General features: G+C 37.7%; 1 protein-coding gene across 4 annotated transcripts in view; it reads right to left on the reverse strand.

Annotated features, from left to right (window-relative positions):
• Positions 1–17,689, reverse strand: part of pcsk1 (proprotein convertase subtilisin/kexin type 1) — a 220,175-nt gene that overhangs the window by 110,733 nt on the left and 91,753 nt on the right. Inside the window, exon 1 of one of the 4 annotated variants that reach the window (XM_069892136.1) lies at positions 11,507–11,733. The exons of the other annotated variants lie outside the window; for them this stretch is intronic. Coding sequence (XP_069748237.1) covers positions 11,507–11,605 — 99 coding nt within the window. The 5' untranslated portion in view covers positions 11,606–11,733. Of the gene's footprint in view, positions 1–11,506; positions 11,734–17,689 lie in introns of those variants that run through there. 4 annotated transcript variants of the gene reach the window in all.

Consider the following 17,689-nt stretch of genomic DNA (forward strand, 5'->3'; position numbering starts at 1 on the left):
GATCTGTTTTAAAGTGTGTATATGTATGTAACCTACTCTAATTTTACCAATTTATCTCCCAAATACTTTTATCACATATTCTATCACTCTCTGGAGCTTTGCCACTGGATAACTGGCTGACAGCTTCTGTGACTTTGGCTATTACTAGTGGGTTATCCATGCTGCTGTTGATGCCCACCTGGGGAATCCTGTCTATCACCTCATCACTGTTAGATGATGGTCAGTTGAGGAAGGCTTCAAAATGTTCAGCCCATCTCTGCTGGATTTGAGCCTTCTCTGTAATAAGAGTTGTACAATCTGTACTCAGGAGGGGAGGAGCTACCAAGAGACTGAAGTCTGCAGAGAGTGTTGAGGGCTTCATAGAACAATTTCAAGTCATTTCTGTCAGTGTATCCCTGTATTTCATGTGCCTTGGTGCTCAGTGAGCCATCTTGCATTTTACACATTTTATTCTGGACTGTCTTACGAGCACTGGTGAAGGCGTCATTCTGATGGGTATGATGTAGGCAATGCTTCTCAACAAATATAGCCTATATCTCCCCATCATTTTCACTAAACCAGTCATGCTGCTTGCAGGGAGAGGGCCCGAGCATCTTCAGTGAAGATGAATGGACAGGATCCCTGAAGCATTCCCAGTATCTTCAGCACTACCTGCAAGGTGTAGATCAGTAACTTGGTTTCTAAGTCTTCAGCCAGTGCTGGGGTTCTTCAGCCTGGCCACATTGATTTCTTTTTTTGCTTCTTTGTGGTTGCCTCTTAAGTCTGATGCAGCGCTTCATTTTGGAGTCAAAGAGACTGTGATCTCTTCAACAGTCAGTACCACACATGGCCTTGGTCACTCTGACATCCTGCCTGTCTTTTCTCCTGACAATAACATAATCAATAAGATGCCAATGCCTAGTGTGGGGATGCTTCCAAGGGGTGTTGTTGTGGGTAGGGAGGGGGAAAGTTGTGTTGGTGATGAGGAGTTCATGTGCTGCATAGGTCTTTAGTAAGAGTAGGCCATTACTGTAGGCCACTCCATGTTTCCTTATTCTTACAATGAAGTCGCCAAGCAAGATCAGCTTATCGGTGTTGCTCACTGCTGATTGAAGGGCATCTAGCTCTTCATAAAACCTGTCTTTCATCTCCTCCGGGCCGGTCATTGTGGTTCACTGCCCATGCCTTCAGTGTGCTGCTCCAGCTCTGGTCGGCGGCTGTGGCCTGGCCAGGGCATCAGAGCTGGCGCCGCCATTCCTATATCCGGCCTCCAGCTCACATTGCTGCGGTGGCGCCAGGGGGGCTACTTGGATGCCTGCTTGCACTTGCTCTGCAGGCATTGCAGGGATATAGATGACAAATAACAATGATCCCAGCACCAATCCCTGATGCCTCCAATCTGACAAGCAATCATTCACCTCTTCTCTCTGGCTCCTCCCATCCAGCCATTGTCAAATCCAATTCACTCCTTCAACATGAATACCGTATCTGAACCTTCATGGCTAACCTCCCATACAGGACCTTGTCAAAAGCCTTACTAAATCCACATAGACAACATCAGCAAGCTTTCCTTCATCAACTTTCCTGGTAACCTCCTCAAAAAAAGATTTGTTAAATACGACCTACTATGCAGAAAGCCATGTGGACTATTCCGCATCATTCTCTGGCTATCTAAATACTTATATATCCAATCACTTAAAACACTATCTAATAACTTACCTACTACTAACATCAGGCTCAATGGCCTATAATTTCCTGGGTTACTTTTGGAGCCTTTTTTAATCAATGCAACAACATGAGCTACCCTGCAAACCTCTGGCAACAGATCTGTGGCTAAGGACATTTTAAATATTTTATAGTGTATAATTATATTAGTAGTTTTAATAAAAGATGTCTCAATTGAATTTTGCAATTTTTAATGTGCAAGGGTAAAAAAATCCAATTAAGAGAATATTGGCATATATTTAAAAAAATGAAAATTGATATTGTTTTTTTACAAGAAAAACATTTGACTGAGAAAGAACATTTGAAATTGAAAAAGGATTGGGTTGGTCATGTTTTCTCTTCTTTTAATTCTAAGGCAAGAGGAGTAGCTATTTTGATTCATAAAAATTAACACTTTGAATTGGAATCTTTAGAGGGGTATGCTGGTAGAGTACTAAGAGTGAATTGTAAAATTTTTTTGGAATTGTGGACTTAGTTGAATCTTTATGCCCCTATTGTAGATGATGAGCGATTTATTTCAGAAGCTTTTTTATTGTTAACACAAGCTAATGAAAATGTTTTAGTTGGTGATGATTCACCCTTTATTGGATAGAAATCCAAAAAGTATAAGGAAATCAAAGATGGCAACACAAATTAATGCGTTAATGAAAGATTTAAATTTGGTGGATATTTGGAGAAAAGTTAACCCGACAGAGAAGGATTTTTCCTTTTATTCTTCGAGACATGATTCATTTTCTAGAATTGATTTATTTTTGGTATCAACACATTTACAAGGTAGAGTATTACGAGCTGAATATAAAAGTAGAGTTATATCAGATCATTCATTATTATTTTCTTGTGAAAGTTTGGAGGAATTGCATCTGTTGTTTAGATAGAGGTTTAATGCAATGTTATTGAAAAAAAACAGAGTTTGTTACTTATGTTAAAGAGCAGATTTCTTTATTTCTGACTGAAAATGTTAATTCTGTGGATAGTCATTTTGTAATATGGGATGTTTTAAAAGCTTATTTGAGAGGGCAGATCATCAGTTATTCTACAAAAGTTAAGAAAAAATATATGGCAGAAAGTTTAGAGTTAGAACATAAGATTGCTGACTTAGAGAAGGACTTTCAGAAAAGGGTAACAGAAGATAAAAAAAAAATGCATTGGAGAGGTTGAAGTTGCGTTATAATACTTTACAAACTTATCAGTTTGAGTGCTTAATTAATCGATCTAAATAACGTTATTATGAGTTGGGGAAAGAGCTCATAAGGTACTTACTTGGCAATTGAAAGCTGAACAGACATCTCGGACTATTAATGCTGTTAAGAATTCAATAACAACTTATAAGCCTCAAGAAATTAATGACCAATTTTATTCATTTTATCAAAAATTATGTACTTCTGAGGGGAAGCAGGATAATGGTTTTATTAATTCTTACTTATCCAAATTAAAGTTACCAGTATTAGATGGAATTGATGTTCAGGAATTGCAATCTCCATTTACGGATTTTGAAATTAAGGAAGCTATTCAGGAATACCAAATGGAATGTCCCCAGGGGATGATGGATTTCCTGTGGAATTTTATAAATTTTTTAATGATGATTTATCTAATGAATTTGGAGATGTGTTGAATCAAGTTACTGAAGATCAGAAGCTACCAGAATCATGTTCTAGTGCTTTAATAACTGTCATTCCTATAAAAGATAGAGATCCATTAAAAATGTTTTTGTATAGAACTATTTCTTTATTAAATGTGGATTATAAAATTATAGTGAAAGTATTAGCTAATAGACTTGCTAAATATTTGCCTAAATTGGTACATATTGATCAAACAGGTTTTATTAAAAATAGAAATACATCAGACAATATATTTCAATTAATTACTTTGGTTAATGCATATTGAAAACAACCTAGATGGAGAAAAAGCTTTTGATAGGGTGAGTGGGATTTTTTTTATTTAAGGTGTTAGAGAAATTTAAATTCAGCCCTTTTTTTATTGGTTGGGTTAAGGCTTTATATATGAACCCGACTGCTAGGGTGGTGACGAATGGACAGATTTCGTTACCATTTAAATTGACTCATTCAACTCGACAGGGCTGCCCATTGTTACCAGCCTTATTTGCATTGGTTATTGAACTGTTAGCTCAGGCTATTAGACAAAATGAAGAAATTAGAGGGATGTGGGTTAAGAATGAAGAATATAAAATTAATTTATTTGCGGATGATGTGTTGGTATATTTGACGGAACCGGAACAGTAGTTGAAACAATTGCAAGAGTGTTTGTTGAAATTTGGAGAATTATCGGGATATAAAGTTAACTAGGATAAAAGTGAAATTTTACCAGTTGGAGTGGGAGATTATTCTGAATTTAAAACAATTATAAAATTAAGGTGGACAAGTAAAATTAAATATTTAGGTATGTTTATGGATACAAATTATCAGTCATTATATCAATTAAATTATGTACCTATATTAAGATGGATTAAAGCAGATTTGATTAAGTGGAAAGATCTTCCATTAACTTTGATTGGTTGGGTTAATTGTATTAAAATGAATATTTTTCCATGAATTCAATATTTATTCCAGTCACTACCTTGTTTACTTTCTAAGGGTTTTTTTTTCCAAGATTTGAATAAAGCAGGGAGAGAGTTTTTATGGAAAGGTAAATTAGCTCGAATGGTGTTGCATAGACTTACATGTATACATTGGGTGGATTACAACTACCACATTTTCAAAATTATTATGAAGTGGCCCAGTTGAAGTTCATCAGTAGATTGATGGATTTAGATCAGTCTCCTAGCTGGGCTAAAGTTGAGATGGCGTATATTCCTTGGGTTGAAATACATGAATTTATATTTTGTTTGGAATTTGAATATGTTACAGCAATATGATATGCCGATATTGAAACATTTATTAAAAATTTGCCAAAGAAAATAGGGTGTTATCTATTTTAACTCCACTGTATAATAATCAGCTTATTCCTTTTTCAATGTTCAACAATCATTTAAAGATTTGGGATTCTAAAGATATAAAGACAATATAAGTTTGTTTTGTAGAAGGGCAATTTCTTTCTTTTAATCAATTGAGAGAAAGATTTGATATACCTGTAAATTCTTTGTTTGCATATTATCAACTTAGAGCTTTGATAAAAGATAATTATGGTAGAGAGATGGTTTTACCGACTTTGTCGAGATTTGAATCTTTGATTTCCTCTATACTGAAAAAGGATTATATTTCAGTTTTGTATAATTTGTTACAAGATAGTATGGATAAGCCAGATTGGGAGAAATCTAAACTTAAATGGGAGAGTGATTTAGTATTTATTTTTCCTGAAGAAGATTGGGCAAGTATGTGTCAAGACAATGTAATTAAATTGACCAATGTGCGATATGGAATGGTTAATTATAATTTTTTACGTCAATTATATTTGACCCCGGAAAAGTTAAAAAATATGGATTTAGTCATTCGGATTCTTGTTTTAGATGTGGTTCATGTATTGGAACATTTTTACATGTTGTATGGAATTGTGTTAAAGTTCAATCATTTTGGCAAGGAATTAAAGTAGTTTTGGAGAAATTATATAATTTTACACTACTGTTAGATCCAACAATTTTTTTGTTGGCAAATTTATATTTGTTAAGAGGAATGGGATTGGATAAAATTCAAATTGCTTTTGTACATTTGGTATTATCAGTAGCACGTAAATGTGTTGCTGGTACCTGGAAAGATGATACTGAGATTAATATAGCTCATTGGCATAATGAATTGAAAGGATGTGTTGTTATGGAAAAAACTACTTATACTTTACACAATAATTCTTCTTCTTTTGTTAGTAAGTGCTCTCCATATTTGAAATATATGCATTTAGGTATACTTTGAAATGTTGTTAACATTTTTTAAAAATTATATATAATTATTTTATTTTTTTGCTGCCCTTAAGGGCTGTAAGGGTAGGAGGGGGGATGGGTATTAATGAAAAAATTTATTTGACTATTTTTATATTGTATGCTATGTTTCTGTTTTCTTTTAAATAAAGTTTGGAAGAAAAACATTGTAGGGAGTTTCAGGAAGCAGATGGAAATTTCAATATTATTTCATAAAGCAAACAAAACCAGATTAACATCGGGGCAACATGGTTAGTGTAGTGGTTAGTGCAGATTTGTTACAGTACCAATGACCGGGATTCGAATCTCATGCTGTCTGTAAGGGGTTGGTACATTCTCCCCATTTCTCCGTGGGTTTTCCCCAGGGGCTTCAGTTTTCTCCTACCGTTCAAAACGTACCAGGGGTTGAAGGCTAATTGAGTGTAATTGGACGGCACGGGCTTATGGGCTTAAATAGTCTGTTACCGTGCTGTACGTCTAAATTTAAAATAAGCTAATGCAAGAAGCGCGAATTGTAATATTTCCCAACAAAAGCCTTGCCTCTGATTAGACCTTATAAAACCAGATAGGCAGATATTTGCAGAAAATAGCATCTCATTTATCATTACTAGTTTTTTTTAAAAAAATACAATTATTTTGAGTGGCGTCTTAATGCAGTAAAAGTCTAGCAAATGCCTTCAAAACAAAAAAAAAATTGGTGCCAAGCCACTTTGAAGGATGTGCCCTATAACCAAAAACATGGTCTTACCTATCGTATTAATGAGTGTTTGTTCATTCATGGACAATAGACATCAAAGGAATCAGTTGCTCAGTCCTAATTCCTGCTGAATTGAGGAGGAAGTTGAAGCTCAAGTATATTGGTGAATCTGGAATCGTACACCAGACACCTGTTCTTCTCTGAACTAGGTGGGCTTTTACAACTATCCAGCAATTTCACAATTACTGAGGCTGGTATTGTTTTAAAGTCCAACTGCCACTTTGGGACATGATCGATTATCCCTGTGCTAAAAAAAATTACATGTAACAAAGAAAAATATGACATATTTATTAAGATATGGTAGCCATATTTGTATCTTATAGGGGCTCACTTATAATTATAAATACAATAATAAAAAGGACAATAATAGGTGCTTCTCTAGAATAAATGCAAATGACTTCCCCATGTAGAAATTTTTATGGTCAACATGAATGTGAGCCCTGGTGGTGTGTGGATTTATATTGTGAAAAGGGAGGGGGGGGGGTCATTTTGCTTTGTTTGTTTTTTGTAAGAAAAAGTTTTATTATATGTATGTATATTTTGATACTGAAGAGTTTACTATGAATATTACAATCCTAATTCTTTGACCAGTATGTTCCATCTGGCATTGATATGATTTAGAAATGAGCTAGCTCAAGCAAAAAATGGAATCACTGAGACACAGACATGGAACTTCTTGTTTGATCTACCACTGCTAACACTTTTCACCCCATTTCTGATGCCCTGCAGCAGTCTGCTGAATCCCCAGAGACTGCAATCCCTTGTAGCCGCTGCCAAGCACAGTCACCGCAATGGGCACAGACCTCCAAGATTGATGTTGAGGACTATTCCACTATTTGCTATCTTTACTGGGACTGTTTTGCTACCTGGAAATTGTTATGAGTGATGATGGATGGTGGATTGGCATGAAAGCACCCAATAATGACTATCCAGCTTTTCACTCTTATTATTATATACTCATCTGTTCTATTATCTGTCATGACCACTTCAGAGAGCAGTTGTGTCTGGAATGACATACTAGGTCAGGACAATAGGTTTTGATCCCTGAAGGAAATTAGTAACCAAGTAACAAACGAAACCCTCAAGGTCATCAACACTGATTGTCACTTATTCATTCCAATATTGAATTAATCAGATCAATTACTCTGGACTACATTTTTTTTAAAAAAAGTTTGCTTCCTGAAAAAAATGAGGGGATTATGATAAAAAACTTCAAGCTGAACACAAAGATAATTTCAGATATGTCATATCACGTAGGAAGTTGGAGGAATATTAAATTACCTTTTATTGAATTTAGCATGTTTAATCGTATAATGATGCCGACTCATTGCATTAGTTCAACTGACCAAAAGAATGTTTTGATGATGATTTTCATTGGTACTTAGCATCTGATGTCTCTCATGTCAGTATCCAACAATAAACAGCAAGTATTGATGGATTCCAGTTACTCACTTTTACATGGTTGCAATATCCTGGTGAAACCTTTCACCATGTTCGTTACTGACTGCACCAAGATTGGCAGGGAAAAGGTCCAAGTGCAAATGAAGAAAATGAATTTTCAATGACATATTGAACTTCATGGTTTTGATTGCTTGAAGTAGACTTAAAATATGATAGGAAATCACAAAATTAAATTATATCTAAAAACAGTACACAATAGTAACATTCTAAGGCAATTTTCTTGATCAGCAGCCCAAAATCCATAAAATACATCCAAAAATGTTCAGGAAGCAAAATCTTCATTGTCCAGTATTATCATTATTTGATTAGGACTCATGCTTAGTTATTAATCGAAGCCTCAGGTCCAGTGGTATTACCAGTCACCAATGCTATCCTAATTATTTGACCTGTCACAAATAATTATCTCATTGAATAACCATTCAAAACATTCTAGCTGTTATGAGACGTCTATGTGAATGCACTGACCATGATAGAGATGACTCACAGCACACTCATAAATGGGTATTATCTCATCTCAGTTTTGGCAGTAATTGTGGTGTTGCATTTCAGCTCGGGAGAGTAGAGTGGAGTTAAGGATCGTGTTTCCTATAACTATGTGTAGAGTGCTTGCATAGATATTGGCTGAGAACTGGGGTAAGCTTAGATTTAAAATGACTACAGAGTAATCATCTGTCAGCACTTATTGTCATGTGACTACATGAGGGATATTGGGGATCTGGTTTGGAAGGGGAGAGAGGTATATAGCAAGAATAGGCAACTTGGAGCAAAAGAGGTATTTGAGGAGTATAAAAATGGAACAAAAACCTCAAGAACTAAATCAGGAAGGCTAAATGAAGACATGAGGTAGTTTTGGCAGACAATGTGAAGGAAAATCCTAAGGTTTTCTACAGGTATATTAAGAATAAAAGGATAGTAAGGGACAAAATTGGTCACCTTGAAGATCAGAGTGGTCGGCTATTTATGGAACCAAAAGAGATTGGGTACATCGTAAATGGTTTTTTTTCCATCAGTATTCACTCAAGAAAAACAAGCAGTGAGGTCATGGAATCTATTTAGATTAAAGAGGAGGAGGTTTTTGTTGTCTTGAAGCAAATAAGAGTGGATAAATCCCCAGGGCTTGACAAGTTATTAACTCAGACCTTTAAAGAGGCTAGTGTGGAAAATACAGGGGCTCTGGCAGATATATTTAAAATGTCCTTAGCCATGGGTGTGGTGTTGGAGAATTGGAGAGTAGTTTAAACTGCTCTGTTGTTTAAAAAAGGCTTCAAAAGTAACCCTGGAAATTTGAGCCTGATGTCAATAGTAGGTAAATTATTGGAAGGTGCTGTACGAGATCGGATATACAATTATTTGGATAGCCAGGACTGATTAGGGATAGTCAACATCGCTTTGTGTGTGGTAGGTCATGCTCAACCAAACTTGTGAAGTTTTTTGAGAAGGTTGCCAGGAAAGTTGACAAAGGAAGCCTGTGGATGTTATCTAGATGGACCTTTGACCTTTGACAAGGTATGTCATGGGAGGTTAATCAGGATGCTTCAGACACACGGTATTCATGATGAAGTAGTAAAGTGGATTCGATATCGGCTGAACTGGAGAAGCCAGAGAGTAGTAGTGGATGGATACTTCTCAGACTGGAGGGCTGAGGTGGCGTGCCTCAAGGATCAGTGCTGTGATCATTGTTGTTTGTCATCTATTTCAATGATCTGGATGATGATGTGGTAAATTGGATCAGCAGGTTTGTTGATCACACTAAGATTGGAGGTGTTGTGGACAATGAAGGAGGTTTTCAAAGCTTTCAGAGCAATGTTGACAAGCTGGAAAAATGGGCTGAACAATGGCAGATGGAATTTAAAGCAGACAAGTGTCAGGTGTTGCATTTTGGAAGGGCAATCCAAGAAAGGACATACATGGTAAATGGAAGAGCTCTGAACAGAGTGCAGTAGAACAAAGGTATCTGGGAATACAGATACATAATTCCCTGAAAGTAGCATCACAGGTGGATAGGATTGTAAACAGACCATTTGGCATATTGGCCTTCATAAATCAAAGAATTGAGTAAAGGAGTTGGGATGTTATGTTAAAATTGTATAAAAAATCTGTAAGGCCAAATTTGGAGTATTATGTGCAATTTCGGTCACCTAACTACAGGAAAGATATCAGTAAGATAGAAAGAGTGCAGAGATTTACCAAGATATTGCCTGGACTTCAGGAACAGAGTTACAGAAAAAGGTTAAACAGGTTGGGATTTTATTCCCTGGAGTGTAAAAGAATGAGGGGAGATTTAGATGTATGTAGGTTTTTTTCCACTGAAGGTAGATGAGATACAAACCAGAGGACATGGTTAAGAGTGAAAGGGGAAAAGTTTAGGGGGAATTTTTTCAGACAGAGGATGGTGGGAGTGTGTAACAGGCTGCCAACTGATGTGGTGAATGCAGGCTGAATGTTAATATTTAAGAGGAATTTGGACAGATTCATGGATGGTAGAGGTATGGAAGGCTGTGGACTGGGTGCAGATCAGTGGGACTGGGCAAAAATAAAATGGTTCAGCACAGACTAGAAGTGGTGAAGGGGTCTGTTTCTTTGCTGTAATGTTCTAATGAGCTGCCAACACTTATTGGGGTTTTATGAATATTTTCTTTTTCTTATTTTTCGTGAATATACATATCAAAATTTTCCATTTTCAAAGTCTATAGATATAAATATATAACCTTTTCTTACAAAACAAAACAAAACAAAACTGTGAAGACAGTATAAATCCGTACATAGTCAGGGCTTACAGGTGGGTTTAAAAAAGAAAGTTTTGATTGGGGAGGTCACTTATATTTTTACAATAGTAGCTGACCGATGCTTAGATAAGCAATAACAAATGGAGAAAGGCAGCCAACAGTAGAGAGGAAGGTATAAATAGTTTTTTAAAACGTTTTCCAAGTTTTCAACAAGAAATTCCTGCCACCTGAGTTGATGCAATATGGAACTATCTATTGGCATTTACAATAAGCTTTCTGAGATTTTTTATGACGTTGATCTGAATATATTGGTTCAACGAGCTTCTTTGTTTTTCCAGTGTTGCCTTGGCATAGACAGCTCTGACATTAGCTGTTCGTATCTTGTATATTCTGGGGAATAAAATAAATTGATTCTTCCTATCTGCCCAATGATTTAATTGACTGAAATAATTAAGGTCTCATTTTCTAATACATGATCCTTGAGTGCCTCTCACATGATCACAATGAAACAACTAATTTTTCAACAAATGACTTGCTGGGATATATGACATTTTAAGTATGTCAGTCATGCCAGCTGCATTTATTTACACTGGACGAGATTACCTGGGTAACCCCAAACTCAGATTTCAGTGGGCATGAAATAAACCAAACAGAGGAAGTTAACCTTTCCTGGACATGTAAGCAAGAGGCAGCTGCTCTCCCTACAGTATGCCATTTTTATTTTGGGTTATATGGATTTGAAGCAGATCTACTTCTTTATAAACTTGATTACAAACTGCACTTTACTAAATAAAATGAATGCTTTTTATTTTAAATTGCTTCTGTATGTGAAACCTATCATATATTAATTTGATGTTGTCAATGTCCAGTGACAATAAATAACTTCTGTCCATTTTGAATAATAAATCACAAATTGTTTCATTTCCAAGGAGCAATAAGTTTTGAATGGTCTCATAACAACTTCCATTGTTGTGTTAAAATATCTTGTCATACCTTGGTGAAGGGCTCAGGCCTGAAACGTTGGTAATACCGTATATTCCCACCTCCTCTGGATGCTATGAGATCTGTTGAGTTCCTCCAGCATTTTTGCATCTTTATTACAATCACAGTGTCTGCTAAATTTCATGTTTCATTTCACTGCCCATAATGTGAAGAGAGCATTTTGTACGTATATTAGGGTCCTGAGGGAAAGGGAAGGAAAACTCCAGCTGTGACAGATGTCATTCTGAGGTGCCCTTCACAGAAAAAATATTGGAAAGATATTTTTGATATTATTTCAGCAATTTTGCTCATTGACCTACAACCACATCCTATTACTGCACGTTTTCGATGACCAGTTTTGGACTCTGACTCACTGATGTCAGATTAATTGATAGTGCATCAAGGAAGATATATTTCCATTGTGCAGTAAATCCTATTGAATTATTTCAGCAAATAAAATCCATACCTACTGTCACATCAGGCTCAGCCTAATGGTTAGCCTATTAGAGATAAAATCATGGTGTACTCCAAGTAATTCAAGGAAAAGGCAGGGCAGAAAATCATGGGGACTTACTACACTGGAAGTTTGCCACTGGAGACAGAGCTGGAGCAAGTTTAGGCTCAGCGATATAAAGACAAACACAGAAATTGAAGTCCAGCCAATATAGTCCAACTCTGAGCTTGGAATTTGGACAAAATATTTTTTCCTTTAAACTTAAAACAGCCCCCTTACTGAAAAGGCAGGAATTGTCTGTTTTTGGTAGAATCTGATAAAATATACTCTGAGTAAATGTTTATCAGCAATAATTTCTCAGTGAATTGATACTAAACTGTAAAATAGAAGTAAACTCAGAGATTATAATTCAAATAAACTGAAACAGGAACACAAGCTCACTTCCACGTTTAACAGGGTGGTCAAAGAATGGGCAATCAAGGATGATTGATGATACACGACTTCATTTTTCAGTCATCATAATTGAAACTTATATCAACCGGACATTTGGGTTAGCTTAGCAGTTAGAACAATGCTGTTACATCACCAGTAAACTGGGTTCGAATCCAGCTCTGCCTGTAAGGAGTCTATACGCTCTCCCCATGTTTGTGTGGGTTTTTGTTTCAGGGACTCTGATTTCCTCCAACCTTCAAGTTGTACCCTAATCATACATTAATTGGTGTGCAGGTTCGTGAGTCAAAAGGGCCTGTTACCAAGATCAATTAAAATTAAATTTTAATATAATCCAGGCCTCAGGAAACATGAAAGGTGGAAGTAGCTGGAAAGGACTATTGAGAATCCATTTTCAAGGTATTATTTGTGAACCAACAGTAGTTCTCATGGTAAAACACTCCCCCTGCTCACCACCCCCTCCCAAAACCCCCATCCTATTGTGAAAGCCATAGAGATATACAGCACAAAGGTCTCTTTGGTGTCACTCAAGCTGCCATCACAGATCAGAGGTCCCCTTGAAGTAATTTTAGAATTAATTTTGGGAGTTACCCAAGAAATGTATTCTTCCTTGTTTTCCTTCTTACCACAGGGCCTCACCCCATACAAGCAAAGATTTATTTTTCTCTCATTGACAACTTGGTTATGGCCACAAAAACATAACTGGATGCAGTTAATGTAGGATATGTCAGAACCAATGAAACAGCTAAACAGGAAATAAAAGAATAAACATTTAAAAAAAACTACAGATGCTGGAAATCTAAAGTAAAACCACAAAACACTTGAAACACTCAGCACACAGGCAGCACCGGCGAGAAGTGAAACCATTAATGTTTTAGATCTGAGAACTTCCATCAAAGCTGGGAAAGGGTTCATCTGTTTTTTATCATAAGAAATGGGAAATCCAAGGAAAGATGAAAAATAGGTTCAACTTCATTTTGTTTTCTGATAAAATCTTGGCCAGAGAAGGAACATGGGGAGGCACCAAGTTCAGCCAGGAACTTTATGGCCTAGTAATTTTTATAAGCAGTGGTAATATGAGCCTTTTTTGTTCACTGTTTGTGTTCTTTATAAAAAGAATAAAACTCAGAGTGGTAATTAAAAGATCCAAAAGTAATATGATTTTAGAATATGTAAGAATAATGAGCTGCCAGCTGAAGTGGTGAATGCGGGCTCAATTTTAATATTTAAGAACAATTTGAACAGGTACATGGATGGGAGAGGTATGGAGGACTGGGAGCAAATCAGTGGGACCAGGAAAAAAAATGGTTCGGCACAGACTGGAAGGGCCAAAGGGGTCTGGTTCTGTGCTGTAATGTTCTGTGGTTCTATGTTAAGTGGCTTTAAATTGCGAACACAGAGGTAGGAGGAAGGAAGATGGCAGAAAGGTAATGAGAATAAAAAAAGAAATACTACCGCCCACATGAATGTTAAAAGGCAAAGGAGTGCATCGTTTAAATGAAAAAGCTGGCAGTGGTAGCAAAGAAAACAGAAATACCAGAAACAGCAGAATGAAAATAAGGACCAGGACCAAAACTAACTAAGTATGTTAGGAGCTACCTATTTAAAGAAAAGACAAGAAACAGAAAGTCAAAGGAAAGTATTTAATTTAAAAATAGAAATAACAGAAAAAAAGTAAGACCAACCTTAAAAAATACACTAATATTAGATGTGAGATGAAAAAGGTGCCAGGATTTGGAGCTGATATATTATGAGAGAACTGTGGGCAAGACTAAATAAATACATATATTCAAAGGAAACATAATGAATGTCAAACAGCAGCGAAAGGGAGTAAAAGTGATGCAGGAGCCATGCTAGTGGAAGAGAGAGGTCTTGAGTGGGCTGGTTCAGATAGAAAGAGAAAGCCATTCATGTATGGAGAAAAGAGTGCTCATGCAGGTATTCGACCATTTAGACCTTCACAGCTGCTCCATTCCCTGTCCTGTTGGACACCCCTACCAAGAGGGTCTTTTGCCCTCTCTTGACCTTTACATTTTTACATGCAGATGCGATATTAGCCACTTTTACTTTTCCACTCCCCTCACCCAATTTAATCCCATCACCTTGGAACATGTGGCATTCCACGGTCTTCACACACCCTTCAATCTTATCAAAGTTGCAGAGAACAGACTGACCTCTCCCTTGCAGAGGCCAGATGCCAGCTCTTGGATACCTCCTGATACTTACCCCTGAACTATAACTTCACCAATGAACACCAGGCCATGTCTCCCACACCGTCGGAGATCTCCACTTCACAATCTCCAACTTGTTACAGCCCTAACTCCACATTTCCCACTTCTATCTCAACTTAAAACAGGACCTCCTCTTGCCCCATTGATCTTATCACCTCATACCTTGAGTCTCTCTCCCCTTGTCCAGTCCCTTACCACCTATGTCTGGGATATCTTGCATGCCCTCCTCCATTTTGACCATTCTGATTTCCTGGCTTCCATCATCTCATCTTCTCCATGGAGGTTCATTCACTGTACACCTTTATTCCCCCCCATCAGGAAGGTCTCATAGCCTAAAACAAGAAATGAAAGAAAAAAAGGAAGAAGAAATAAATAAACAATAGAAGAATAGAAAAAAGAGAAAGAAATTGCATTCTCCAATATTTCATATTTAACTATTTTCATAACTGTAACATCACATCAAGAGATGGAGGTCTGAAATTGGCGGTTTCTAATATGCTCTATGTATGGTTCCCAAATTTGTTCAAATAAAGCATATTTGTCTTTTAGATTGTATGCAAGTTTTTCTAATGGAATACACTTATTCATTTCTATGTACCATTGTTGTATTTTTAAGGTTGCCTCTGTTTTCCAAGTTATCATTATGCACTTTTTTGGTGCTGCAAGTGCAATCAGGATAAATCTTTTTTGGGCCCTGTCTAATTTTAGGCTTAATCTTTGTCTTTTATGTTGCTTAACAGGAAGAATTTTGGGTCTTTTTGTATCCTAGTTTTTGTAATTCTATTTAATATTAGGTTTAAATCCTCCCAAAAAATGTTCACTTTTGTACATGTGGATGTATTGTTGTTCCAGTGTATATTTTAAAGCTGTGTATTTGTATTCCTGCGCTGGCTAGCATTGTCTCCACTGATCACTGATCACCCATGCTTAGTTTCTTCTATCTGACCCCTTTTTTACTCTTGGCCCTTTCTCCTTTTGTCTGACAGTTGCCAACCAACCACTCTCTGTCCATTATCCTTCACTCATCAATTGTTCACCAATTCCTGACTGGCTGCTGTCCAATCCCTCCCTCCATCCTCACCTTCCATTTGCACTCTCAGTCTTGTGGAAGGGTTCCAATCCAATATGTTGACATTTTTTTTCTCCCAACAATGCCTCTCGACCTGCTGAGTTCCTTTTGATCACCACCCCCATTGGTCCTGCCTTCCGATTTATGTTTCAATGTCATACTCTTTCCTTACACCCCTCTCTTTTCCCTCCTTCTTCACTGCTGTTCTCAGCAACTCCAAACCCACCACCCCCCCATGCATTATTGTTACTCATTTCTAACCATACCCATGAAGTGACACAAATTAGTTGAAGATTAGTTTCTCAAATGTAGAGAGATCTGTGAGTCCAGGTCCCTAGTTTTCTGAAAGTCTACTCAAGTTGATACTGTTATGAAGAAGGTGTCCAACATGGTTGCCTTCATTTATTATGTCAGAGGTGGGGAACATTTAAAAAAAATATCCTATTTTTTTTTTTAATCTAAAACTGGAGAATCGCAAATGCCACTCCACTGTTTAAGAAAGGAGCGAGGCAGCAGAAAGGAATCTATTCACCTAACGTCGGAGGTTGGGAAGCTGTTGGAGTCGATTGTAAGGGATGTGGTTATAGAATACCTGGAGGTGCATGAAAAGGTAGGCCTAAGTCAGCAAGGTTTCCTTAAAGGAAAATCATGCCTGACAAACCTATTGCAATTTTTTGAAGAGATCACCAGTAGGATAGACAGGGGAGAGGCAATGGAGGTTATGCATTTGGACCTTCCAAAAGGCCTTCGACAAGGTGCCACACCTGATACTGCTAAACAAAATGAACGCCCATTGAATTACAGGAAGGATACTGGCATGGGTAGACCATTGGCTGATTGGCAGGAAACAAGGAATAAACCAGTGGTTTTCAAACTTTTTCTTTCCACTTACATATCACCTTAAGTAATCCTTATGCCATAGGTGCTCTGTGATTATTAATGGATTACTTAAAGTGGTATGTGAGTGGGAAGGGAAGGTTGAGAATCACTGTTCTAGACCCAATTGTTACTGAAATAATTTGCTTGATAAAAATCATCATTGGCCCATTTCCTTTGGAGTTATAAAACGGTGTACATAACAAGTCAATTAGGTACGATCAAAACAGTGGTTTTCAAATGTTTTTCTTTCCATTCACATTTTCTTTGGCTTGGCTTCACGGACGAAGATTTAAGGAGGGGGTAAAAGTCCACGTCAGCTGCAGGCTCGTTTGTGGCTGACAAGTCCGATGCGGGACAGGCAGACACGGTTGCAGCGGCTGCAGGGGAAAATTGGTTGGTTGGGGTTGGGTGTTGGGTTTTTCCTCCTTTGCCTTTTGTCAGTGAGGTGGGCTCTGCGGTCTTCTTCAAAGGAGGTTGCTGCCCGCCAAACTGTGAGGCGCCAAGATGCACGGTTTGAGGCGATATCAGCCCACTGGCGGTGGTCAATGTGGCAGGCACCAAGAGATTTCTTTAGGCAGTCCTTGTACCTTTTCTTTGGTGCACCTCTGTCACGGTGGCCAGTGGAGAGCTCGCCATATAACACGATCTTGGGAAGGCGATGGTCCTCCATTCTGGAGACGTGACCCATCCAGCGCAGCTGGATCTTCAGCAGCGTGGACTCGATGCTGTCGACCTCTGCCATCTCGAGTACTTCGACGTTAGGGATGAAAGCGCTCCAATGGATGTTGAGGATGGAGCGCTGGTGGAAGCATTCTAGGAGCCATAGGTGATGCCGGTAGAGGACCCATGATTCGGAGCCGAACAGGAGTGTGGGTATGACAACGGCTCTGTATACGCTTATCTTTGTGAGGTTTTTCAGTTGGTTGTTTTTCCAGACTCTTTTGTGTAGTCTTCCAAAGGCGCTATTTGCCTTGGCGAGTCTGTTGTCTATCTCATTGTCGATCCTTGCATCTGATGAAATGGTGCAGCCGAGATAGGTAAACTGGTTGACCGTTTTGAGTTTTGTGTGCCCAATGGAGATGTGGGGGGGCTGGTAGTCATGGTGGGGAGCT

This window comes from Narcine bancroftii, chromosome 1, assembly GCF_036971445.1.
Source record: "Narcine bancroftii isolate sNarBan1 chromosome 1, sNarBan1.hap1, whole genome shotgun sequence".
In the NCBI taxonomy this organism is placed as follows: Eukaryota; Metazoa; Chordata; class Chondrichthyes; order Torpediniformes; family Narcinidae; genus Narcine; species Narcine bancroftii.